Genomic DNA, 26,211 nt, shown 5'->3' with positions numbered 1-26,211 from the left:
CAAACATGAAGATTATAAACAGTAAAAAACCTAACTTTGGGCTTTTAAGGATATAATTCCAAATAGAGTGCTTTGCACATAATGATCAAGCTACCAAAATCCGGAAACAATCACCCTTTTGGCTGCTCATTACAACAAAGCTTTTTAATTCTCATTTTTAGGTTACTAACTGCTAATTCTCTGACAAGTTCTGTTACATCCCAACCGCCCAATGGAAAATTCGTTTAACTGTACAGCATTTAAAAGTGAAAATTAGGGGGACAGCCTGGTGGTGCAGTGGTTAAGTGCGCATGTTCCACTTCGGCAGCCTGGCGTTCGCCAGCTCAGATCCTGGGTGCAGACATGGCACTGCTTGGCAAGCCATGCTGTGGTAGGCGTCCCACATATGAAGTAGAGGAAGATGGGCACTGATGTTAGCTCAAAGCTAATCTTCCTCAAAAAAAAAAAAAAGTGGAAATTATGCTTGCCATGTATACTCTCAGTCTGGAAAATTTCTCCTCCACTCCCCAAAAGGACTCCCAGTTGGTAAGCGCCATTCTTTAAACACGCAAGATGTTTTCAATCAATTCATTTTAGTTAATTTTCAAATAATCTTTCTACAGCAGTTTTTTAGATACAATTTACATACAAGAAAATGCCCAGATCTTAATTATACTACTGGATGAGTGTGATGATCATATTCACCCACATAACTGCCACCCCAATCAAGATATAGGGCATTCCCATCACCCCAGAAAGTTCTCTCAAACTGCTCTGCTATGGTTCCCCACCTCCACCGGCCATGCATAGGCAGCCACTTCTGCAGTGGGTTTCTTATTCTCATGTGGCCAGAAAATGAGTCAAAAGTGATTTTACAATTTAAAGCTGATAAAATAACATTAAGAACTATACAGCGCACGTTGCCTGCAGGTGCTCCTAACACGCTTTAATCTTCTATCAACAGCTTGACTGCTAGGATAGGAAGGAGGGTCAAGACATTGAGTTGGGTTCAGTTAACTGTGTAAGTGTTGATACAGTTTGCTAAGACATTGGCTATACTTATGTGGATTAGTGATCTATTTTCTTTAAGTAGTTTTATACAGATTTTAAATAGGTTTTCTTCATACAGGAAACACTAATTTCATGTGGTGCCTCCTGTCTTTCCATTTCTGACACCAAAAGACGGCTAGAGCGTAGAGTGATCCGCACTTAAAAATACAAAGTTTACTAATTAAAAAACTTTTGATTATGCCAGATTCTTATTTTGGGTTCAGGTTTGGAGTTCGAGAAGCTAAATGTTGTTTCTTTTGTCCTAATCCAATATATTTAATTAAAAATTAGTGCACGGAAAGGGCCTCCGAGTGCTCTCTTCCTTCTTAGGATCCATTTACTCCAACAAGTTTTCAGTGGTTCATTTTTTCCCAGTTTTAGGAGATAGGCAATGATAATTCACACAGTTCTTACAAGAAAATTATGAGAAAGGCACTTTTAGGTTTTGGTACCCTAAATGTGAGATACCACTAATATTAACAGTTTTACTTATAAACCCAAGTAGCCAATGCTGAGGTGTAGCATGAAAACAAAAAGTATGTGACCATACACAGCGCAACTCCTGGTTACTCTTAACCAACACATCCACATCCTAGAGGGTCATTTTGTCTCACATTACAATCAATGGTGCACTGGCCTCCAAGGGTCAGAGTTCTGTTTTGGGGTGCATCGCTGCATACTTGGGTGCCAGTTCTTTGATCAGATTCACGTAGTCGGATTTTTCTGCGCAGGCCCTGCATTCTTCTCCCCAGCTGTTCAGTATCTGTTTCAGCTCCGCTACTCTCATCTTCGACAGGTCCACTGAGGCCAAGTCCAGTTTCTTTTCTAAATGACAAAAAGGGAAAGCACAGTTTTTAAAAAACGAAAACAAGTATGAAAATGTAGAAAGGCAAATGGTGTTAGTTATCTCGGTGCTGATTGCCCTATGATCCGAAGTGGGGAATAGTTCCAATTTCTATGAAAACCAAGACATACCTAAGGGAAATGTGGGACATACAAAGCTATTGGGAGAATTCACGTTCTATCAGATTTCTCTCCGCGGAATTAGACTTGCTTCAGAACAGGGGCCTCTGTAGCTTTGCAGTGTTTGCTACCACTCCAGGGCTAAAATGAACAGCACTGCTTCCTCATTGCTGCTGATAAGGCGAAAAGAAGGAAAGTGATAAAAGGCAATTCCTTGGAAGGGCCTTGTGTGTGGCCAACTGAAAACCATAGATAGTAATTAACTAGAAAGTTATGGTTCACTTTTTATACAAAGATATGTCTGCAGTGAAACAGATGAGCATACATATTACAAAGCACTATTGGGTTTTTAAACACAAATTTAAAGAAACTCAAACGTGAATAAGATTAGGAGCATTCTCACTGATCCTCAATTGTTTCGGATCTCTGCTTAAACTCACCTGATCCCCCCTGCTGGGATTACTGTATTATCAGAGGATTTGTTTACAGTCTTTTGGGGGACACCAACTTCTCTAATGCTGGGGCTTTGGTGCCAGGCAATCTGGCTCCTAACATCGTTGCCAGCAATACCCATCACCAACATCTAACTCCTCTAACAAAGCTACTCTTTTCCTGTTTACAGATTATCTGCAGAGAATGTCAAGAACTCAGCTACTTCTCTATTGCCAAGCCCAAAAATAGAAGAAAAATTAAGCTCATCTATAATACACTCATGATTGCAATTTCCCTATCAGAAAGGGGGAATTTCCCTATCAGAAAGGGGCAATTTTGCTCTTTCAAAGGAAAGTCTCCTTCTCCTTCCTCAAGACCAGGTGTCTGTTTGAACATGGAGACAACATTTAAGTTTACTTATTAAACAATTAGTGGCAGCCTAGGACTTCTCATGCAGAGTCCTTTCCCTTTTTTTCCCTGCATAATGGAATGCAGCATTTCAAACCTTTTAACAACCTAACATCATTGTCAAGTGACTTATCAAGAATTTGCAATAAGCATACTCTAATTCAAAAGTGGATTTTATACCTAGGAATAAATTTAACCAAGGAGGTGAAAGATCCATACACTAAAAACTATAAGACTTTGATGAAAGAAATTGAAGAGGACACAAGGGGAAAGATATCCCATGTTCATGCATCAGAAGAATTAATATTATTGAAATGTCCATACTACCCAAAGCCATCTACAGATTCAATGCAATCCCTATCAAAATTTCAATGGCATTTTTTACAAAAGCAGAAAATCTCAATTTGTATGGAGCCACAAAAGACCCCTCACAGCCAAAGCAATCCTAAGAAAGAAGAACAAAGCTGGAGGCATCACACTTCCTGATTTCAGACTATATTACAAAACTATACTAATCAAAACAGCATGGTACTGTCATAAAAACAAACACACAGACCAATGGAACAGAATAGAGAACCCAAAAATAAACCTTGCATATGTGGACAACTAATATCGGACAAAGGAGTCAAGAATACTCAACGGGGAAAGAATAGTATCTTCAATAAAGAGTGTTTGGAAAACTGGATAACCACAGGCAGAAGAAGGAAACTGGACCCCTATCTTATACTACTGACAAAAATTCACTTGAAATGGATTAAAGAGTTAAATGTAAGGCCTAAAAAAAATCCCAGAATAAAATACAGGAAAAAAGATCCTTAACGTTGGTCTCAACAGCGAATTTTTGGCTACGACATCAAAAGTACAAGTAACAAAACAAAAATTAACAAGTGGGACTACATCAAACTAAAAAGCTCCTGTACAGCAAAAGAAACCATGGACAAAATGAATGGGAGAAAATATTTGCAAATAATATATCTGATAAGGGACTAATGTCTAAACAATATAAAGACCTCATACAATTCAATAGCAAAAAACATCCAAACAATCTAATTAAAAAATGGGCACAGGAAGTGAATAGACATTTCTCCAAAGAAGACATACAAATGGCCAACAGGTACATGAAAAGGTGCCCAACATCACCAGTTATCAGGGAAATATAAATCAAACCACAATGAGATATTATCTCACACTTGTTAGAATGGCTTTCATCAAAAACACAAGAGACAAGTGTTGAAGATGATGTGGAGAAAAGGTAACCCTTGTACCAATGCAAATTGGTACAGCCACTATGGAAAACAGTTTGGAAGTTCCTTAAAAAATTAAAAGTAGAATTACCACGTGATCCAGCAATCCCACTTCTTGGTATATATCCAAAGGAAAGGAAAACAGGATATTGAAGAGGTAGCTGCACTCCCATGTTCATTGCAGGACGATTCACAATAGTAAGGATATGGAAATAACCTAAGTGTCCACCAACAATTGAATGGATAAAGAAGATGTGGTATATATACGCAATGGAATATTTTATTCAGCCATGAGAAAGAAGAAAATCCTGCCATTTGCAACAATATGGATAGACTCTTGAGGGCATTAAGCTAAGTGGAATAAGTCAGACAGAGCAAGACAAATACTGTATGATATCACTTATACATAGAATCAAAAAAACTGAACTCATGGAAACAAAGAGTAGAATGGCAGTTGCCAGGGACAAGGGGGTGGGAGAAATGGGAGATGTTGGCAAAAGGGTACAAACTTCCAGTTGTCAGATGAATAGGTTCTGGGCATCTAATATACAGCATGATGATTATGGTTAATAATATTGTATTATATGTTTGAAAGTTGCTGAGAGAGTAAATCTTAAATGTTCTCATCACAAAAAAGAAATGGTAATGATGTGATGATGGAGGTGTTAGCTAATGCCATGGTGGTAATTATTTTGCAATATATAAGTGCATCAAATCAACACATTGTACACCTTAAACTTACGCAATGTTCTATGTCAATTGTATCTCAATAAAGCTGGAAATAAATAAATAAAAGTTGAATTTTAAAGCCTTTTTTTTATTTCGAGCGTCAGCTGCACTCTGTGCTCCAGAGACCCTTACCTTTCTATAGTGATCTCTGTTCTTTTAAAAACAGAGCAAGCAAGAACTTTCAGGTCAAAAACCAAATGACAACTTCCTAATTGATAACATAATCCGAATCTACACTTATCTTGTTGGTTAATTTCATGGCTTACTTGACAGGCTCCCTTTAAAAGCAGACGCTTTTATAACCCAGATTATTAATATCCCACAGCTCGTAGGCCCCTGTTCAGTCTCAACTTTCCTGCCAACAACAAGCTGGGAAGAAGAAGTTAGAACTAGTGTTCTATTCAAGATAAACCGTTGAAGGAGAAAAATACTTTCTTGCAAGTGTCGATAGTTTCTTTGAGTTTTTCCACAGAACTTGGCACCTGCCATTAATTTTAAAAGGGGGAAAATTTCTATGATACCTTAAAACTGCAAGGAAAAGGTCGACACCAACCTAGCTCATGGCTCCCCAGGGGCCTCTAGTGGCCAGCATTGCCAAAACATTAGTAAGTGATCATTTTTTCTCAATAATATCTGATTAATTTTTCTGTTATTCAAGGAGCCCAGTAAGACCCTTGGCACATAGTAGATGTTACTCAAAATAAATTTGTTCGATGAAAGAATCAGCACAGGTTTGTCCCTTTTGTGAATATTGTTTTTACGGAGTCAGTGGTTCCTGCCTCTACTTCATTCCTGGGAAACCAATAAAAGAGATGCGTGCCCCATAATCACCAGCCTGGAAGTTAGGGCCCGCCCTTGGCAAATTGGGAAACAGGTTGTCTTTGGTATCTTCCAGCTTTAAATTTATTTAAAGCCAGTTATATGGCTATAGTGCATCGGCATACTACACAGCTATGTTGGAAAATCAGACTAAAATAATTCAGAGTTGGGTGCTAATTACTTAGGTAGTTTACAGTACTACACTGGGTATGTAACATAAAATAATGGCTTAAGCAAAAGAAATGGGTCTAGAGCCAGCCCAGTGGCATACCGGTTAAGTTTGCACGCACTTTGCTTCAGCAGCCCAGGGTTTACCAGTTGGAATCCTGGGTGCGCACCTAGCACCGCTCATCAAGCCATGCTGTGGCAGGTGTCCGATATATAAAGTAGAGGAACATGGGCACAGATGTTAGCTCAGGGCCAATCTTCCTGAGCAAAAAGAGGAGGATTGGCAGCTGATGTTAGCTCAGGGTAAGTGTTCCTCAAAAAAACAGGAAAGCAAGCAAGCAAGTGAGCAAGAAATGGGTCTTTTCTGGTGGAATTTCAGGTGCTAAGGATGGGCTTAGGGAGGCATCCCCCAGCCTTGTATCATACCTAATCAATCTACCCCAAAGGCCGGCCCAGATGCAAATTCTCAGTGTAAGAATAGTTCTATGTATGTGAAATTTACAGGCCAAAGATAATATTTTAAAATAGGACATCCCCTTCCTTTCCTTGCTTTTTTATTTTGGGCACCCTTGATACAGCTATTTTATCAGGGAAAACCTGATTTGATGTGAATAACCTATTTCCTAACATTTAAAACTGGCAGAATGACAGACAAATCTAGGAAGAAAGATATGGTCACATTTAAAACTTCAAAGTCCTTACACCACCTTTGAATCTTTTGTCTTAAGAGGTTACCAAAAGCCAAATCGTTATGAGCAGCTGCTCACTTGATATTTTGAATCTTTCCTTGACGTACATGGTCAACATTGCCTTGGTAATTTAAGAGTTTGAATTTTGCTATTTGGGTTGACAGTTTTACCTAATGCTGGTTGTGCCAGTATTCATTTCTCTTCCCCAAAAGGAGCTCCAATGGCACTCACCATTCAGCAGCCCAGCAACTTGTTTGCAAATGGAGAATTCCTTTCCTTCTAAAACTGACTTTTTAGAAACACGGCCTATGTTTATCGAATAGGCGATACTTTGGACATTTGGGGGGAAAACACTGGACTCCATTATACCATATTTCAGCTCACAGATCTGGCTGTCCATCTTCTTCAGCTTCTCACAAATTTTCACTGCAGGCATATGCACACTCATTGGGCGTATGACCTCGCTTAGGATCTTGGTGGCTGCATCTTTTGTTGCTCCTAGATAATAGCACTGAAGGAGAATGGAGAAAATTTAGTGTCCCAGACACTGAAAAAAGCAAGTTATGTAGTTTCAAGAAGCAAGAAAGAGGTTAACCTAGTTTTTGTGGCCCAGCTATTCAATTTTAACCCCTGCTGACTAAGACACCAGGAAACAAATGACTCCATTCCCATGATCATCCTAATTAGAAGTGCTCTACAATCTACATGATGCTCCAAGACTAATCAGAAGAGCCAACATTTGCTAAGTCTTTCTCTGTGCCAGGCACTGGTCTCAGGGTTTTAAATTTATGAACTTATTTCTCACAACAATCCTATGAAGTAAGCGCTATCATCATCCCCATTTTATACCCAAGCAACTGGAGGTCACCCCAGTAGCAAGTAAAAGAGATTGAATTCAAAAATCTAGCATTTGCTTCTAGAATCCTTGCCCTTTTCCATCACACTATACTGCCTTTTAAGCTACCTGACCTAACATTTTACGATTAAAAATATAAAACTTAATGGCACAAATAAATGCCAAGAGTTTCACAATGTGTCAGTGGTGGACAGTCAACAATGCAAATTTAACCAGCAAATTGAACAGGACAATTTTAGGCAACATGAATTGGCCTAAAATTGTCTTTAGTGATGTAAAACAGTATATTGAAACGAGTCATCTACGTTTACCCATGAAACACTGTTACCACAAAATACAGATACTTCCTTAGTTATGTATAAATAATGATATGAAATGTTTCGATAGGCTTGACTGTTTTGGTAAGAAACGAAAAGTCTACCACTCTTAACTCAGACCGTAAATTCTCATTAGGAATTCAATTGTATAATTTCATTTAGGAAAACATGGAATTGGCAGCCTGTAGTTTATTCAGGAAGCAAAATGAAACCGGATACATTCTAGATGAAAATGCACATGACCACATTTCACTGAAAGCTTAATTTCTGCTTGCTGTCTACAATGAACATGCTTGAGGCAGGCATCTAAACAGGAGAACGTTAAGTCCAAGATGAGAAATGAAACTATTAGCAGTTTTCTTCAAGCACAAGGGAAAAATGAAAGGTGAAAATTGACCATACCAGGCGGTGTTCTTTTCCTTTGACATCCAAGCAAAAGTCGATCAATTCTTTTTCTATGGTGTCCAGAGAAAAGCTGACTCCTCTGGTTATTAAGGAGTTATAAAATCGGTTCAAGAATTCCTTACATACTAGAAGGAACAAAAAAATGTATTTATGTACAATATAACCACCTCCACACCCGCTTATATGTTCCACTCACCAAATAAAAAAGTAAGTATGATTCAACAAATTGTGACAACGGATTCAAATAATAAGCAAGAATGGTTTCAGGCCATTGGGGCCTTGAATAATATGAGCTTATTGAATCAATCAATCTTTGGAACTAAGTTCCACCTAAAATGAGAATTTTCCTACGAAATTTGGCTAACCCTAAAAGAAAATATGGCTTTCTATGGGATATGATGCTTGGGACAGCTTAAAGCACAGAGTAAAATCTGAATATGTATCTTGAATGAGGCCTCTTGGTAGTCTGCCTGTGTCTATATGTTCCATCACCATGAACCTGAAATGAAATCCCAATTTGAACAATCATATTCAATTCCGGGGTCCAGAGCAAGGGAAGAGATGGAGCTCAAGAGAGGCACAGGCAATAACAACAAATGTAGCTCACATCTGTTGGGTGCTTACAGGTGCTGGCACTGTTCTAAGCTCTTTATCTTTATTAACTCATTCAATACTCACAACGGAGCTACAACACAGATACATTCCTACCCTCATTTTACGGATGAAGAAACTTAGTCAAAGAGAGGCCAATTGATGTGCCCAGTGAGTGGTAATGAGAGAACTAGATCCCAGGTGGTCTGACTCTGGGCCCACACTCTCATCCATTAGATTACTCTGCAGTAGGAGGAGCCTGCCTTCCCACTTTGCTTTCCCAATTGGGCAAGTGTCTAGCCCTCGCAAGCAGAGAGGCTTATGCTTGAAAACAACAGCCCTGATATTAGAAAGAGACCTCTACGGAAACATAGCGGGGAAGAGAGGAGGGTGCTCAGGCCCTTGGTTCTCTCTATCCTTCCTCTTGATTCATGGTATTAACTAAACCCAGGTAATGTGCTCTGTCCCCAGTACTCCAAAAATCAGGTGTCTTGTCTACCTGTCTGATAAATGAGGCAAGATCTACAAGTCACTCGAATACACAAACTAGATACCTAAAGTAATTTAAACTATGCTTATTTGATTAAATTAATTTATTCAATGAATAAGGATTTGTTGATTACTTTCTATATACCAAGCACTAGAGGAGAATTACTGAAGGATGCACTTCAGGAAGAAGGGGACAAAATCCAGAAAGGAGGATCAGGTTATAAGAAATGATGGTGAGAAAAGAAAATGGCACATGGGAGAAAAATCTAAATACAAATAAACTATATAAACAATAATGATGAACATGTAGGAGTATAAACATAAGAAAATAAAGACAATCCTAAAACATAAGATGGGAAATAAAGGAGAATTCAAGTTCAGCTTCCCAAGATCCTTCATCATCGTAGAGGAAGGTAGGGAAACATTACGGTTGTCATATTAATTTTTAGCCAGTTAAGTATGTTAAAAACGTAAGGGTAATAACTAAAAAATATAAATAGATTGCTGCTAGGTCAATATTGGTGTAGGGCATGAGAGGGATTTTTAAAACATTGTCAGTCTACTCGAAGGCAGGAAAGGGAAAAAAAGAGAAAGAAACAGCACAATAAGATTTTCTATAAACTGACAAAATTAAGTGGGAGAAATAAATCCAAATATATCATTAATCATAATATACATAAATATATTAAACTTGAGCTTATATTTTTAACATAACTATCAAAAAAACTACATGCTACTTATAGGCATTACATAAAAAGTGTGAGACTACAGAAAGGGGTTGAAAAAGCAAACAGCAACAACAAAATTAAGAAATTTAAAAATGAAAAGATATGCCAGGAAAATGCTAACCAAAATCTGGTTTAGTTATATAAAGCATTCTTGGGGATAACAAAAGTCACTACTAATCATAAAATGGACTATTTACCAGAAATACAAAAAAAAAAAAAATGAACTAGTATACAGCCAATGACAAAGCCTAAAAATATAGAAAACTCTAATAGAATTATAGGAAGAAATCGACAAATTCACAACAAGGGTGATTTAACACCCTTTCATCCGTTATTTGATCAAATCGACCAAAAGTTAATAAGGGCATTAAAGATTTGAACAAGACTATTCACAAGCTTGACCTAAAACATATATGGAACCCTTCTCCTCTAAATTAGAGAATTCTCATTCTTTTCAAGAAAATATGGAATATTTCCTTAAATTTTCCAGATATTAAGCCAAAATGCAAATCTCAAGAAGTACCAAAAACCCTGTATGAAACAGACCACATTCTCTGAACATAATTAGAAACTAGTAACGCAAATAATAATGATCCACCCAGTGTCTGCTCCCCAGATGCCTGGAAACTTTCAAATACACACTTCCAACTAATCCATGGGTCAAAGAAAATGTAGTAATGGAAATGTGCAACTTTTAATACTTAATTCCAATCAAAGTATTATATATAAAACTTAAGGAATGCAGCTAAGGCAGTACATAGAAGGCAATTCATAACATCAAATGCATACCTTTCAAAAGAAAAAAATGGGAAATTAATGAGCGAGCATTCAACTCAAGAAGTTTCAAAAAGTATAACTATATAAACCAAAAGAATGTAGAAGATATTAAATAATAAAACAAAAGAAATTAATTAATTAGAAAAAATAAAGATCAATAAAACCAATAGCTGGTAAAAATAGACAAGTACCTAGCAAGAAAAAAGTGATAAGTTAAAGAATTGTCAAGTGATAAATCAAATAATATACAGTCAACCAAAGAACAAGTAAGAATTCTCAATAATTAAAAATGATAGCTAAAATTAAAGAAAAAACTCAACACAGGATTTATTTAGGAGATAAGGTTGAAAAAAGAAATCCTCAGAAAGTAAGCCAAAAATCAAAGAGGTGGAAAATGGGTAATAAAATTTAAGAAATTCAGTTCCAGACAGATATAATAGGAGAGCAAATTTTCAAAGAAACAATACAGGAAATATCCCCATTACTGGAAACATGAATATTTGGATTGCTAGACCTCCAATAGTTGAAAAATATCAATACCAAAGCACAAAAATCAAGAATCTTTAGAACACTTGTGAAAAAGAAAAGATTCTACAATTCTGCAGAAAGCAAAAAAACAGCACTAATATTGTTATTATTAAACAATTACAAAGTAGAATATCATTAGATTTCTTAACACTGGAAGGTAGAAGAAAATGGGACAATGTCATCAAAATTCTGACAGAAAAAACATTTTCAATCTAGAATTCTATAAGACAATCAAGCTGTTAGTTAAAAAGTACAGGTAAATAAAGATATTTTCAACATTCAAGATCTCAAAATCTTACTCTTATCAACTGTTTTTCAGGACCCTAGTCTTCACCAAAATAGAGGAATGAACCAATGAAGGGCTGGCATGGATTCCAGGAAACAAAGGCTAAAACACAGGAAGGAGGTAAAGGAAATTCCCAGGATGGCAGGGGAGGGAGCCCAAGGATGACAGCAATGGAGCAGCTGAAGAGAAGCCTGTCCAGATTAAAGCAGGAGCAGAGTCCCAGGAACTATGTCACCAAGAAGAAAATGAAACGAATAGAATACCTGACATAGTTAATGTGTTCAGAGATGATTTTCAGTTGTCAAAGAAAAAAAAAATGTGGCGATGTATTAATGATTAGAACAAACATTAATCAAAGAAAGTATTGAGGTCAGAATTAATTCAAGGGGAGAAAGATGTCCATGAAAGATGAAGTCTTGGTGCACTAGATAACCCAGCAGTGAGTAGTATTTACATGGGCACAACAATGTAAACCATAAAATAGATATTTACCCAAAATGGTGATATAAACATATGTGAAATGGGGGAGATGTATGTGAGTGGATATAATAGATCTAAAACTTTATTTTCCATAGTAGGAAGGTAATAGATATCAAAAACTGGAAAATTGAGAACAAGCATTTTAAGCAATTTATTTAGGTTAATAAAAATAGGTTTCAGATGAAACAGCTAAAATATTTGGGAGGCACTAAATAGAGAGGAATGAGGAGGGGTCTAACATTTTTCAACATACACCCCCCCCAAAAAAAATGTACATTTTAAATTTGTGTGTAGACATGACGTTTTGGTAAAAAATGTAAATTATAGAACATTCTTAATAAAAAGGAAGACATTACAGAGAGCATAGACACTTTAGAAATCATAAGAAAACACCATAAAAAATTTTATTTCAGTAAATTAGAAAATAGATAACATGAACAACATCCTAGAATAGTATAACAAACAAAAATGGATCCAAACAAAAACAAAAACCTGAACAGTCCTAAAAATCATTTAAAAAATTGAATCAGTATTTAAAAATCTACTGGAGAGAAAAGGGCCAAGTTACCAAAACTATCCTAAATAAACTGTCACAGAGAAAAAAAAAACAGGAGAGAAAACAAAAGCAAAGAAATCTCCCCAGCTTTTAATGAGATCGATCAAACCTTGATATCAAAAACAGGCAAGGACAACAGGAGACAAAAATTATCGGTCAACTTCACTTTTGAAAACAAAATGCCCATTAAAAAAATCATAACCGAGGGGCTGGCCCCGTGGCCGAGTGGTTAAGTTCACGCGCTCCACTGCAGGCGGCCCAGTGTTTCGTTGGTTCGAATCCTGGGCGCGGACATGGCGCTGCTCATCGAGCCACGCTGGGGCAGCGTCTCACATGCCACAACTAGAGGAACCCACAACGAAGAATACACAACTGTGTACCGGGGGGCTTTGGGGAGAAAAAGGAAAAAATAAAATCTTTTTAAAAAAAAAAATCATAACCGAGTAAGAATCTCGCTAGTTGCCAAGATGGTTTAAAATTAGAAAATCTATTAATGTAATTTATTATATGATCATCTCAATAGATGTATAAGTATTTGATAAAATCTAATTTCTGTCCAGGATTAAAGCAAAAATACATGTACAGATAATTAGCAAACTAGAGATGGAAGGGAACTTCATTAACTTGATAAAGGATATCTACCAAACCCTATAGCAAATGTCCTAGTTAACAATAAAGCTGTCCTTTATCACCTCTTGTATTTGACACTGGACACTGTTTCAGCTGGTGCAAAAGACATCTATTAGAAAGGGAAAAGCAAAATTGCCATGACTTGCAGATTATATGATTGTCTATGTAGAAATTCCAAGAGTCAGAAGTACATTTTTAATAATGAGAGTATTATGCAAAATTGCTGAATATAAGATTAATATAGGAATAAACAATGAGAAACTGAAAATTTAAAATAAGATATGATTTACAATAGTGACAAAAATTCTAGGTAAATAGGAATAAATTTAATGATATATATATCAAGACTTTGAAGGAAACGCTTACAAAACCTTATCAAAAGACCTGAAAGTAGACCTAAGAAATGGGAAGAGATGCCATGTTCAATATTATGGACGCTTATTTTTAAGTAGATCTATAAATTCAACGTTGTTCCAATCAAAATCCCAATAGGATTTTATAGATTTGACAAGCTGATCCAAAAATACGTATTAAAAAAACAAGAGCAAATGAAAGCCAAGAAATATTTGAAGAAGAAAAAGGAGTTTGGGGAGTGGACCTTAACAGTATGGAGACTTACTTGTAAAGCTACAGCATTTAAAACACTGTAGGTCTTGGGGCTGGCCCCCTGGCCGAGTGGTTAAGTCCGCGAGTTCCGCTGCAGGCCGCCCAGTGTTTCGTTGGTTCGAATCCTGGGCGCGGACATGGCACTGCTCGTCAAACCACGCTGAGGCAGCATCCCACATGCCACAACTAGAAGGACCCACAACGAAGAATATACAACTATGTACCGGGGGGCTTTGGGGAGAAAAAGATAAAATCTTTAAAAAAATAAATAAATAAAACACTGTAGGTCCAGCACAGAACTAGACAAAAGAGCAATAGAACAACACAGTGAGTCTAGAAACAAAACCACATCTAGAGGAGCTTGGTATAGGACAGAAGTGACGCTAAAAATTAGTGAAGGAAAAATGGACTAGTCAATAAATGGTACTAGGACAACTTACAACAGAAAAAGGTAAACTTAGACGTCTACCTAACACTACACACAAACATGAATCCCAGGTGAATAACGACATATGGGAAGAGCATCACTATAAAACTTTTAGAAGAAAATATAGGAAATTATCTTTGTTATATCAGGATAGAGAAGTTCTTAAGATACCAAGACACAGATCATGCATTTGCATACATCAAAATTAAACATTTTGTGGTGCAAAACAAATCATAAACAAAAGAAAAGAAAAGCCACAGACTAGAGGAAGATATTTACAACTTATATAACTGACAAAGGATTAATATCCAGAATACATGAAAAATCGCTATAGTCATAACCCTTAGGTGCAGTCATTAACAATGACTTTAACCTCTCCATAATCTCCATTGAAACATCCCATCATCTGTCCATCACCTCATCTGTCCAGCTCATGTCCTCTAAGGTCCCAGTGCCAACAATTCTCTGACACCACCAGGTCATACAATCCATTAATTCTTCCACCTTTTCACCATGCTTCTTTACCCAGCTTAGATTTTGTGGTTCAATAATATAATCAGTCCTGTGCATACACATTCATCTCCCTTGCATCTCTCTTCTTTGTTGTACTGACCCAGCAAAACCCTAATCCTGGTTAAAACCAACGGTCCATCCACTTTATACCTATGCTCCCTAAACTTGGCTGGAGGAAATAGCACAGTCATGCTCACTGTTCTCACTTTAAATTTATGACCGCTAATTTCAAGTGAGCCATCAAGGCTGCCCAACAATCCTACTACGTTGACCTCACTCACACTATATTCCACTCCCAAAATGGCTATTGCACAGCTGCTCTCTCCTCAGACTTAGTCTAGCACCTCCACCCCATCCTCTCCCCACCTGATGATCTTGCTTCCTCATTCTCTGAGGGAAAAGAAGAAGCACCAGGAGAGGACCCTCGCCTGCTTTGCCACCGCACCTACCACACCTGTACCTACATATTCTCCCTTAATTCTATAAATGAACTGTGACAACCCTTCCACTTGCTAAGGAGATCCTATCAACTCTAGCTCCTGCGCTTCTGACCTCTCTCTCTCTCTCCTGTTTCATTCCTATTAGCTTGCAACATGCTGTTACTTCTCACTTCTTCAGAACAAGGAAAACCTCTCTCAACCCCACATCTCCCCACCCCAAACACCATCCCATTTCTCCACTCCTTTTTAAAAAAAAATTCTAAAATAATTTTTATACTTGTGATTTCCAAGTTTCTTCTCTCTCCCTCTCCCACCAGTTGAAAGTTAATGAGTTATAAAAGGTTTGTTGTAAAAAACAGTGTCTCTTGCCTTTCCTTCCCCATATCCCCCCAACTCAAAACTTTCTCTTTCAACCATTTTAGCTGATTCCTTTGGAATTTACAAATTATTTTTTATGTTGGGGAGCCAGAGGGATGAGTTGCAATGGCTATATTATTTTTTAAATTTTTTGCAAGGAAAGATTCACTGACATCTGTTGCCAGTCTTCCTCTCTTTTTTTCCTCCTCAAAGCCCCAGTACATGGTTGTATATCCAAATGTAAGTCCTTCCAGTTCTTCTATGTGAGCCACCACCACAGCATGGCAACTGACAGACGGGTGGTGTGGCTCCATGCCTGGGGAACCAAACCTGGGCCACTGAAACAGTGAGAACCAAATTTTAACCACTAGGCCATCAGGGCTGGTTCTGGAATTTATAAATTTTAAGTACAGGCCTACCTCGGAGATATTGCAGGTTTGATTCCACACCATCACAATAAAGCAAATATCACAATAAAGCAGGTCACACGAATTTTTTGGTTTCCCAGCACATAAAAAGTTATGTTTACACTATACTGTAGTCTATTAGGTGTGCAATAGCATTATGTCTGAATAAACAATATAAATACCTTAATTAAAAAATACTTTGTTGCTAAAAAATGCTAACCATCATCTTTAGCAAGTCATAATCTTTTTGCCAGAGTGGGGAGGGTCTTATAAAAAAACGCAGTATTGGGGCTGGCCTGGTGTTGTAGTGGTTAAGTTTAGCATGCTCCACTTCAGCAGCCAGGTTCGCAGGTTCAGATCCAGGGTGTAGACCTACACCACTTGTCAGTCATGCTGTGGCAGCAACCCACATATAAAGTGGAGAAAGCTTGGCATGGAAAGATTAGCTCAGGGCAAATCTTCCTCAGCAAAAAATGAAAAAAACCCACAATACCTGGGAAGTGCAATAAAGCAAAGCAGAGTAAAACAAGGTATCCTGTTTGTATGTGAGCCGGCACCACAGCATGGCCACTGCAGAGTGGTGTAGGTCCGTGCCTGGGAACTGAACCTGGGCTGCCAAAGCGAAGTGTGCCAAACTTAACCACTAGGCCACCAGGGCTGGCCCAGATGTGGGTTTCTTTTTATCTATTATTGGACTTCTTGAATTTGTGGATTAGTGTCTTTCTTCAGTTCTGGCAAATTCTCCGCTAGTATCTCTTCAAATATTGCTCCTGCATCATTCTCTTTCTTCTTTCCTTCCAATTAAACATATGTTGGCTTGTCTCATTCTATTCTCCATGTCCCTTAGTCTCTCTTCCTTATTTTCATTCTTTTGTTGCTCTGTGCTGCATTACATATAATCCTTCTAACTTTTCTTCTAGTTCATTGGTACTCAGATTGTGGTTCTTGGTCCAACAGCATAAATATCACCTGGGAGTTTGTTATAAATAAAGAATCTCTGGTCCCCTCCTAGATCAACTTTAATGTGCATACAAATCATTTATTAAAATTCAGATTCTAATCTTTAGGTCTGGAGTGGAGCCCAAGATTCTGCATTTCCAACAAGCTACCAGGAGAGGCCAAGGCTGCTGGTACGAGGACCACGAGGAGTAAGGCTCTAGTTCACCCATCTCATCATTGGCTCTCTATATTCTACTAGTAAATCTGTTCATTGCGTTTTCAATTTTGAGTTTTTCTTTTATTTCTAGAAGTTCTCTTTAGTTCTTTTTCAAATCTGCTAGTGCATTTCTCATAGTTTCCTATTTCCTGTCTTTTATATCTTTAAATGCACTAAACATAATTATTTTACGGTCCGATAATTTCAATATCTAAAGCCTTCGTATGGTTCTGCTTTTGATGTTTCTATAGCTTCTTGCCGTGGTGCCTTGTTTCTTTGTGTGCTTGCTTATTTTGTCCCGCATGAGACTCATATGTGTGGAGATTATCTGAGGCCTAAGATGGAGGTGCCTTATTTCCGTAATAGATTTGTGTTTGTATTTATCAGGTCTAGGGGCTACTAGCCAGGGAGTGCTTTAAACTAAATTGATAGCTTGATGTTTTTTGGACCCCCCGATGTGAATTTTAGCTGCAAATCCAAGTGAGGGACTTCTTGTGGTCATAATCTCTCAGAGATGTAGCTATTTCTGTCTTCTATCCTGCTCAATGCCAAGGAAGTTTTCCTTATAGTCCTCCTTGGGTAGGGATGGGTTAAGTTTATCACTTGTTCAACCTTACTCTCATGGAGTAACCCTTTGGGAATTCCAGACTAACAAGGAAGAGTCTCCTAGTAGACAAACTCCCCACTTAAAACAAATCTTGGGCTTTGACTTCTGTCCTCCTCAGCAAAGATCATCTTTACTCTGACTGGCAAATATCCTCAGGGCAAAAGGGCTGTAAGCTCAGTTTACCTCTCAGGATGGCTTCTTTCCCTTCAATTTTGCCGTCGTAAACATTGTATCTTCTCAGCTCTTTGGTTCTTTTATTATGTCTTTATATTTTGTCCTGCATTGTCAGTATTTCTTGGCCAGAAGATTGCTATAAATCTGATCCACTAGATTCCTAAAATATGAACCAGCGTGATTCTTTGAAAATGACAGACAGAGCATGCTGCTTCATCTGCTCAGAACCTTCCTGTGGTTTTCCATATCACTCAGAGGATGCTCCAAAGTCCCACAATGTCCTGCAAAGCCCTGGGTGACCTGACTCTCCACTGCCTCTCAGCCCCCAGCTTCTGTCATCTCTCCCACTTCAGCCACACTGCTCTGTCCCCAGCTAGGCACCTAGCTTAGGTGTTAAGTATGCATTTTTTGACTGAATAAACGAACTCTTAAATATCCGTAAGAAAAACAAAGTCCAATAGAAAAAAGTTAAGTTGATAATATATGTACCCCATGACTCAGCAATTCTTGTTCTATGATCTAGAGAAATTATCACACCTGTGCTCAAGGGGACACGTATGAGAATATTCAGAGCAGCGTTGTTTAAAATTACGTAGCAGTGGGGAAAAAAACCTAACTGCCCTTCAAAGGGAGAATAGATAAATAAACTGTATCTCATTCATAATGAGGAATTCTAGAGATGAGTTTAAAAGAATGCACTTCATCTATAGTTATCAATATGCACAAATGCCCAAATATAATGTTGAGTGGAAAAAGTTGCAAATGAATATGTACAATGTACAATTTCTATAGATCTAAGATCACAGAAAATGCATAGATTATTTGTGGATACATACATTTATAGTAAAGGTTCTCAAAAAATAGATGAGAAGTATACCTTTACTTCAGAACAAATATTTCCTCTGTAAAGGGGGGGAAAGATAAGAGAAAAAGAATCAGACTTAGGCAGCTAATTTTATTTTATGAGAGAGAGAATTGTAGCAAATATATTAACATTTAATCTGGATGCTAAGCATATATCATATAAATATTTTTCTGTATGTTTGAAATACCTCCTAATTTATTTTAAAAACTTATCATAACATCTTTGACTATCACAGAAACTCCCAACATGCTCAATAAAATATTTGGCAATATTAATGAAATTGAATTAAACATTTTTAAGTGAAATCATAGTTCAATTAAGCAATTATTAGCCAGAACCCAAAAGGAGAAAATGGTATTTGAAAAATATAACAATGCCACCTGCAGGAAAAAAAGCTACAACTTTTTCAAAAAGATAATGATAAAATGTTTAAAATCAGGTTTGTTGAATTATTAAACTATCCATGGGATAGGAACATTATTTTCAATAGTTCCATCTACACCTTCTAGAACAGAAGTCAGTCCCCACTATCTGGTCCAGCTTAATTTTGGAGGAAAAAAAAGACACCAGATTATTGGGTGTTACCAGGACTAAGGGAGATTTCTACCCAGGTATGTAATACGTGTTATAATGAGTTAAGACTTTAAGAACAGCCAGAACTTCTTGAATAATTTGTATCCTACTTCATTGTTCCAATTTTATTTTTAACGTTGCCTTAAATAAATTAGTTTCCAGCGCCACACTCAGAAGGCAGTATAGGCAGTGACTCAGTGCTTGGGCTCTGAAGTCAGACTCTCTGGGTCCAAATCCTGGCTTTACTACCTACTAGTTGTGTGACTTGCTGCCTTTCATTATTGAATCATCTGTTTGTCTAATTGCCATTCCTTTGAAAGCTATCAGTCTTTTTTTTTTTTCTGGCTGTGTTTAAGATTTTTTCTTTTTTTCCTCTGTGTTTTGCAATTCTCCTATGATATGATTAGATATTAATCAGATATTTTCATTTATACTCTTTGGAGTATATTGGACTTGCAAATCTGTGGATTGATGACTTTCATCAGTTTCAAAAAAATGAGCTATTATCTCATTTGCTCTCCCCATACCCTCTCTCTGCTGATTCTGGAAGTCCAATTAACCTATGTTGGAATTTTTCTTTTTATCCTCATTGCTCCTTTCTTTCATATTTTTTTATGTCTTAATCTCTTAGTGATATTTCTTCAATCTTTTAACTTGCTAATTCTTTTCTCAACTCTGTCTAATATGCTGTTAATCCATTAATTTCTATTTTGTTTCTTTTCCAAATATGGTCACACATTTTTAATAGCCTCCTGCTCTTTATTCATATTTTCAATCCTTTCCTGTATTTCTTTAAACATAATAAACATATTTTATATTCTGTGCCTGATAATTCCAATACCTGAAGCCTTTTCAGGTGTGCCTCTTCTGTCTCTTGTCTCAACTAGCTGTTGCTTATGGTGCCCTTCTTCCCCGTGGCTTTATAACTTTTCTGAATGTGAGCTTTCTTTCTTAGCACTTTGTGGGAATTCTTTGAAGACTGGATTGAAGGTGGATTCTTGTAGGGAGGACTGACATTTGCTGATCCCTGCTTGAAACCCCTTTAAACTAAATTCTCAGTTTCAGATGTTTCAGATCATCCAGGTAGAGTAAATTTGGGCCTCAACCCATATGTGAGCTAGATTGTGTTTATGAGTTGTGTGGAGACATTTTTGTTTTTCCTTTTACTCAGTAAAAAGTTCAAATAGTACAATTCCTTTTAGTCCCTAAAGATGATAGCAGAGTCCTGATTATTTCCAGTTCAGCTTTTATAATAAAAGTCTAGCTCTTTGGGACTCAAAATTAATTGACAGGAGGATCCACTATTGCACTCCCAACTTGGGAAGACCCTGAACTTTGTCTTCATTCTCTTCATTTTACCAAAGCCATGAAAACCTAAGCTCTCAGATCACCTGTGAGGAAAATGCCCTCAAGGCAAAAGCCAGCTTTGGGGTTCCTTTCACCTCTTTTGGTTCCCAATTTCACTTTGGTTTGGGCCTCTGGGTGTGCCTTACGCACATACACTTAAAAATATTTTTATGTTTTTATTTTGTCCAGTATTTTTAGTTGTTTTCAGCTGGAGGGCCAGTCATGTCATCTCTTAGAGTTTGAAGTTATATTTGTTTCTAATGCTATTAACAGGAACAGAACACCAAATGTAATAGCCAGGCCTTCATGGTTTTAACGAATATTTATTGAGCAATTAGTAAGTGCCAGACAGTATTCTAGGTTCCTCAGATTCAACAATGAAGAAAACAAAGTCTTTATCCTCAGGAATTACATTCTAGTGAACAAATAAAAGTATCTTGTGGCTATGAAGAAAAATAAACATAGTAGGGGCGATAGAGGGTGACAAGGTAATAGTATTTTCCTAAATGGGGTGATAAAGGCAAAGCCTGTCAGATAAAGAGGTATCTGAGCAAAGACCTTAAGGAAGTGAGAGAACAACTTGAGTGGACCGCTTGGGAAGAACTCTCCAGGCAGAGGGAAGAATAGTGCAAAGGCTTTGGTGTAGGAACATCCCTGGTGGGTCCAAGAACAGTGAGGGGGCCAGTGTGGTGGAAGTAGAGTGGGTAAAAGGGAGGAAAGTAGGAAATGAGGTCAAATAGGCAGGTCATCTACGGCTCCAAAGCCATGGTAAGGACTTTGGGTCTTACTCTGAGAAGGGAAGCCATTATAGGTTTTGCGTAAAGGAGTGCAGTCTTCTGACGTTATTTTTAAAGTATACCTCTGGAGGCTGTCTGAAGAACAGGTGGCAGGAGAGAAAGTATGGAAACAGAGAAACCAGCTCTGAGGGTCTTAAAATAGCTGCACATCTTGGACCAGCATGGTAGCTCTGAGGTGAGGAGAATTGGTTGGATTCTGGATACATTTTGAGGGAAGAGCCAAAAGAATTTGCTAATGGATTGGATGCGGCATGTGAGAGAGAGAAAGAGAGAGACGTCAAGGATGACTCTAAGGATTCGGGCCTGAGAAAGTGGAGAATGGAGTCGCCGTTTGCTCAACTGGGAAGACCGCAGGAGAAGCAAGTGTGTGGAGACAAGCAGGAATCCAGTCTTGACACGTGAAGTCTGAGATACTTCTAGACATCTGTGATGATTAATTTTCTGTGTCTATTTGGAGGGCGTTTTTGAATGAGACTGACATTTAAATAAGTGAATTGTGGGTAAAGAAGATTGTCCTCCATGATGTGGATAAGCCCCATCCAATTAGTTCAAGTTCCGAATAGAAAAAAAAACTGGCCTTCCCAAGCAAGAGGGAATTCGTCAGGAGACTGCCTTCAGACTTCATCTGCACCATCAGCTACCCTAGGTCTGCAGTCTGCCAGCCCCCACTGCAAATTTTGGACTTCTCAGTCTCCATAATCAGGTGAGGCAATTCCTTAAAATAAATCTCTCTCTCCTTCTCTCTCCTGTTGGTTCTGCTTCTTTCAAGAACGCTAACTAATACAATATCCAACTGGAAACAGTGAGAAGCAGCTGGATACATAACTCTGGAGTTCAGGGGTAAGGTCTACATACATAAATTTGTAAGTCATCAACATTCGAACGGTATTTAAGAGAAGGGACCAGAGAATAAGGAGAGGTGGAGAAGAGACATGGTTTCAGGTCTCAGTCTTGTGAAACTTATTGTTTAGAACTTGGGAATATGAGAAAGAACCAGAAAAAGTCTAAGAGGAGCAGCCAGTGAGGTAGGGTGAGAACAAAGGGTGAGTGACCGTGTCCAGGATGACAAGTGAAGAAAGCGTTAAAAGCAGGGACCAACTGACTGATCAGCTGTGTTAAGTGCTACTGATAAAATATGAAAAATGAGACATTTGCCAATGTGTATTTTCTTAGTTTAATTAGAAAATATACTAAGCGTGCAAAGGAGATGCCTGCCACAATAATCAATGCTACAAGTCAGCAGAAACTATCATTAGTCTCGCAGTGACCTCCAATTCTCATCTATAAAACAAACCCAGTGCTGAAATGCCTCACAGCTCTTACTCTATTCCCACAATACACCTTCATATGATTTTATACTTCAACTGTTGCTCTGCCATTATATTACCTAGATCATGCGAGTTGGGAATTCTAACTTGTACTTTTAAAGATATACTTTTGACTCAGTAAAAGTTACGTAAAATCCTATTCGGCATGTATGCATACATTCCTTCAACAAAACTGAGTGCCCTACTATACGCCCCACACCGTGGTAGCCGCTGGAGATGATGTGGTGAGAGAAACAGTCTTGACTTTGAAGGAGTGCACACATGGAGGTGACCAAAACAATTACTGAACACTACAGGAAGGGGAGGCAGATACCTAGAGGAAATTGGGAGACCAATGAAAGATATTAAGTAAGGGAGTAACATGATAACCCTGCCAGGGGACTAGAGAGGAGGAAGAAAGGTGGCAGGAAGGGTGCTGTTTTGGCAGGAAGGAAGGTGAAAATGGTGAAAGTCTGTAACAAGGCATTGGAGCTGGGGAAGGAGAAAGGAGCAGAGCCAACAAGAAGGTAGAATCAGGGACACAATGATTGATGGGCATAGGGGATCAGGGAGAAAAGAGAAGTGTAGTCTAATTGACCAGGTAGATACTGACACTGGAAGCATAACAGGTTTTGGAGATTGAGAAGGGGAGGAGCTGATGACCTTGGTGTATGACTGTTGAATTTAAGGTATATGATATCTAAGTGGGGATGTTCAGTAGTCAATCGGGTGCAAGGTCTGGGACTCTAGAAAGGAGGTGAATTGGATATAAACATTTGGGATTAATCAGACTATAGGCAGGTCGATTCTGATTGCACAGAAGACTGTGTAGACTGAGAAGGGCGTGCAGAAGACAGAACTCTGGAAAATTCTAACATTGAAGCCATGGCTAGAGAATCAGAAGCCCACAAAGACACTATGAACAAGTGGGCACAGAGACAGGAAGCAAAGGCAAGAAGCAGCAGTGTCATAGCCATCAAGAGACGGAAGTTTCTGAAAGAGAAAGAAGTCAGCAGTGTCCCACGCCACAGAGAAGTCAAGATCAGAATGGAAATACGAAGAGAATAATCTCACCATAAATCACCTAACAAACTGTAATCTAAAGTTCCTGGCATGTGTTTATTGCTATAACCAGATAACCACACTCTTTTTATTTGTGTTGTGGGTTTTTGTTTATTAAAAATAGTCCCATGAGCAAATCTATAATTATTTCAAACTAAAAAGTTTTAAAAAATAGTCTCATAATACAATCCTTTTAAACAGATCCAGAAACATTTACATTCTTTTCAGTAAGTCTCTCGTGACATACAACAGGACTCAGAAACTTAAATATTCACAGGGGTCAGGCAGGTAAAATGAACGGGGAAAGCAATTTGAGTCTAGGAAAAACAACCAAAACCTGGAAAACACATGTCCTTTCCGAAAGGAGCAGCCACAGCCAATTCCCACTACATGGACGTATGGGCTAGTCTTGACAGGTCACTTGGTTTTTCAAGAAAAACCAGAAATTTGAATTCTTTAATATGAAGTTTCCCACTTTTAAAATGTAGCCAATTAATTTGTGTTTTTCAAAATACTTTGTGACCTTAATAAAATTCATCAAATTGATCAATAGGTCCCAGGTGGCTCATGGACTATCAGTTTTTTTAACTTTGCCCTAAAATACGTATGTATGTGTGTATATATATATATATATATGTATATATGTGTGTGTGTGTGTATATATATATATACACACATAAAGCATTTTAATCATATACATTGAGGGGATAATAAGTGGCTAATGCTGAGGTTCAAAAGCAGTAATCGAGCCAGATCTAGAATCCAGTTCTTCTTATTCTAAAACTACTATTTCCTTCACTGTGATTCTACAACTTCTGTATCTAACAAACGGATATATACTCCCAGGTTAGTGAGACATGCAAGTTAATAATCACCATATGCTGTAATAAATTCAGAAAAGATGGCATAAGCTTCACATTTAATTGATCCAGACGCTTTGACACTTCTGAAATGTTTTTAGGTAGACCCTCCAGGAATTTAAATTACTGAGGACTAATCAAACCAATTGTTCATGCCTCACATGTTCTGCTTTAAACGTATAGGACACAGTTATAAGAGATCTTTAAACATTGTAACTTAGCTGCATAAATATATCTACAAAAAGTTTAAAAATAACATCACATCGATATTTTACATTTCTGATGAAAAGTTTCATTATTGCAGGACTGATAGAAAACTGGGCTCCAATTATGAAGACTTTATTTAGTTATAGTACGATCTATACTCATCCCTTCATTCACCATATATTGTGAACCTTACAATTTCCTGTTAAGGACAGATTCGCAAGCTCAAGGAAGGATGGGAGGGATGTACATTTAAACTAATTTCAATGAATGAAACATCATTGTAAGTGCTACAGTAGTCCACAAGGAAAGGGCTAGCATAGCTAATTATCTTCTTTGATCTTGTTAACAGCCCTTTGAAGTAGGTATCATCGCGCTGATTTTGCAAGAACCGGGTGCCAGCGTGACCTCAAAGCCAGAGGGCTTGCTGGCACCTAGACCCACGTGTTCTGACTGCAAGTCCACAGCTGAGATTGTGAACAGAAAAGCAAACACTCTTTTGTGTTCCTCCTCATTCTAAGGAGTTAACGAACTCCTTTGTAAAGCAACTTTTCTCTGTAAAGTCTAATAAATGTTAGTTATGTCCTCTGATTTATGCTACCTCAACTCAATCACAGACAACTTCTCAGGTTTTATTTTCCTTTTGGGAGTTACAAACGAATTCGAACTTGAAAGACATCGCCTGCACAAGGAGAGGCAAGTCTCGACGGTTAGGAGCAGCACAATCAATTTGGCGCCAGAGTCGTCTGAATCTAGATGTGTTTGCATAAAATCGAATCCAAATCCAAACCCCCCAGCTTTGATTGCGGCAGTTTAAATTAATAGTCACATCCCGGGCCTGGCTCGAACTTTTGCCCAGGCTTGGGCGAAGGCGATCGGAAACTAGGGATAGGGCCTGCGTTTCCTCTGTGACATGTTATTTATAGCCAGCGCTGGGAGATGCCAAAGCCCACAACAGCTGCGCTGCAGCGCGGTGCCGCCGCCATGCAAGCAGGTCTCACACCGCTCACCTTCACAGTCGGCCCCTGGCCGCCCCCCGGCCTCCTGGCCCCGCGCTGGCACCGGGTTAAAGACCCAAAGCCCGGCGCAAAAGGCCACCATCGCGGCTGGGTTCGTGCACCACATGCTGAGCCCGCAGCCCCAAACACCTCGCCCACCTGCGTCCACCGACAGCCGCGCAGCTGTCGCCGGGGGCTGCGCGGGGACACAGAAAAGCGAGCCGCGTGGTTGGAAAAAATCTGCCGGGTGTTGCTAGCACAAATGACGCAACTCAATCCCGAGTTTCTATTGGCTCTCACGAAAGGGGCAAAGAACGGGGTGGGGCGAAGGAGCCCCTTCCTGTCCCTCCCCGACTGGCGCGTGCGCTCTATCGCATGCGCCGTGAC

At 38.4% G+C, this 26,211-nt stretch overlaps 1 protein-coding gene across 4 annotated transcripts; it reads right to left on the bottom strand.

Annotated features, from left to right (window-relative positions):
- Positions 1 to 552: 552 nt before the first annotated feature.
- Positions 553 to 26,104, bottom strand: CDNF (cerebral dopamine neurotrophic factor). Of its 4 annotated transcripts, none has more exons than XM_070500952.1 (5): positions 25,984 to 26,104; positions 13,744 to 13,961; positions 8,057 to 8,184; positions 6,851 to 6,992; positions 553 to 1,854 (listed from the first exon to the last, which is right to left on the bottom strand). In XM_070500952.1, exons 2-5 carry the CDS (start codon positions 13,907 to 13,909, stop codon positions 1,676 to 1,678), a joined length of 615 nt encoding a protein of 204 aa, XP_070357053.1. In that variant the 5' UTR covers positions 13,910 to 13,961; positions 25,984 to 26,104; the 3' UTR covers positions 553 to 1,675. The 4 variants fall into 4 exon arrangements, with proteins under 4 accessions (XP_070357053.1, XP_070357055.1, XP_070357054.1 ...); XM_070500954.1 differs by having other exon boundaries at positions 13,744 to 13,916; XM_070500953.1 differs by lacking the exon at positions 25,984 to 26,104 and adding an exon at positions 25,837 to 25,964.
- Between the last annotated feature and the right edge of the window lie 107 nt (positions 26,105 to 26,211).

The sequence above is a fragment of the Equus asinus genome, chromosome 29 (genome assembly GCF_041296235.1).
Source record: "Equus asinus isolate D_3611 breed Donkey chromosome 29, EquAss-T2T_v2, whole genome shotgun sequence".
In the NCBI taxonomy this organism is placed as follows: Eukaryota; Metazoa; Chordata; class Mammalia; order Perissodactyla; family Equidae; genus Equus; species Equus asinus.
Note: the sequence above shows the minus strand (reverse complement) of the source record. Positions and strands in the feature narration are given on the sequence as shown.

What these genes read in the sequence shown, in the direction of transcription:
- CDNF (XM_070500952.1), bottom strand. Translation starts at nt 13,909, where the DNA reads ATGTGGGATGCTGCCTCAGCGTGGTTTGACGAGCAGTGCCATGTCCGC. An exon ending in TAAATGCTGTAGCTTTACAA is followed by an intron (nt 8,185 to 13,743) that starts GTAAGTCTCCAT and finishes TGTTCCTTCTAG; the next exon opens with TATGTAAGGAATTCTTGAAC. An exon ending in AAGGAAAAGAACACCGCCTG is followed by an intron (nt 6,993 to 8,056) that starts GTATGGTCAATT and finishes ATTCTCCTTCAG; the next exon opens with TGCTATTATCTAGGAGCAAC.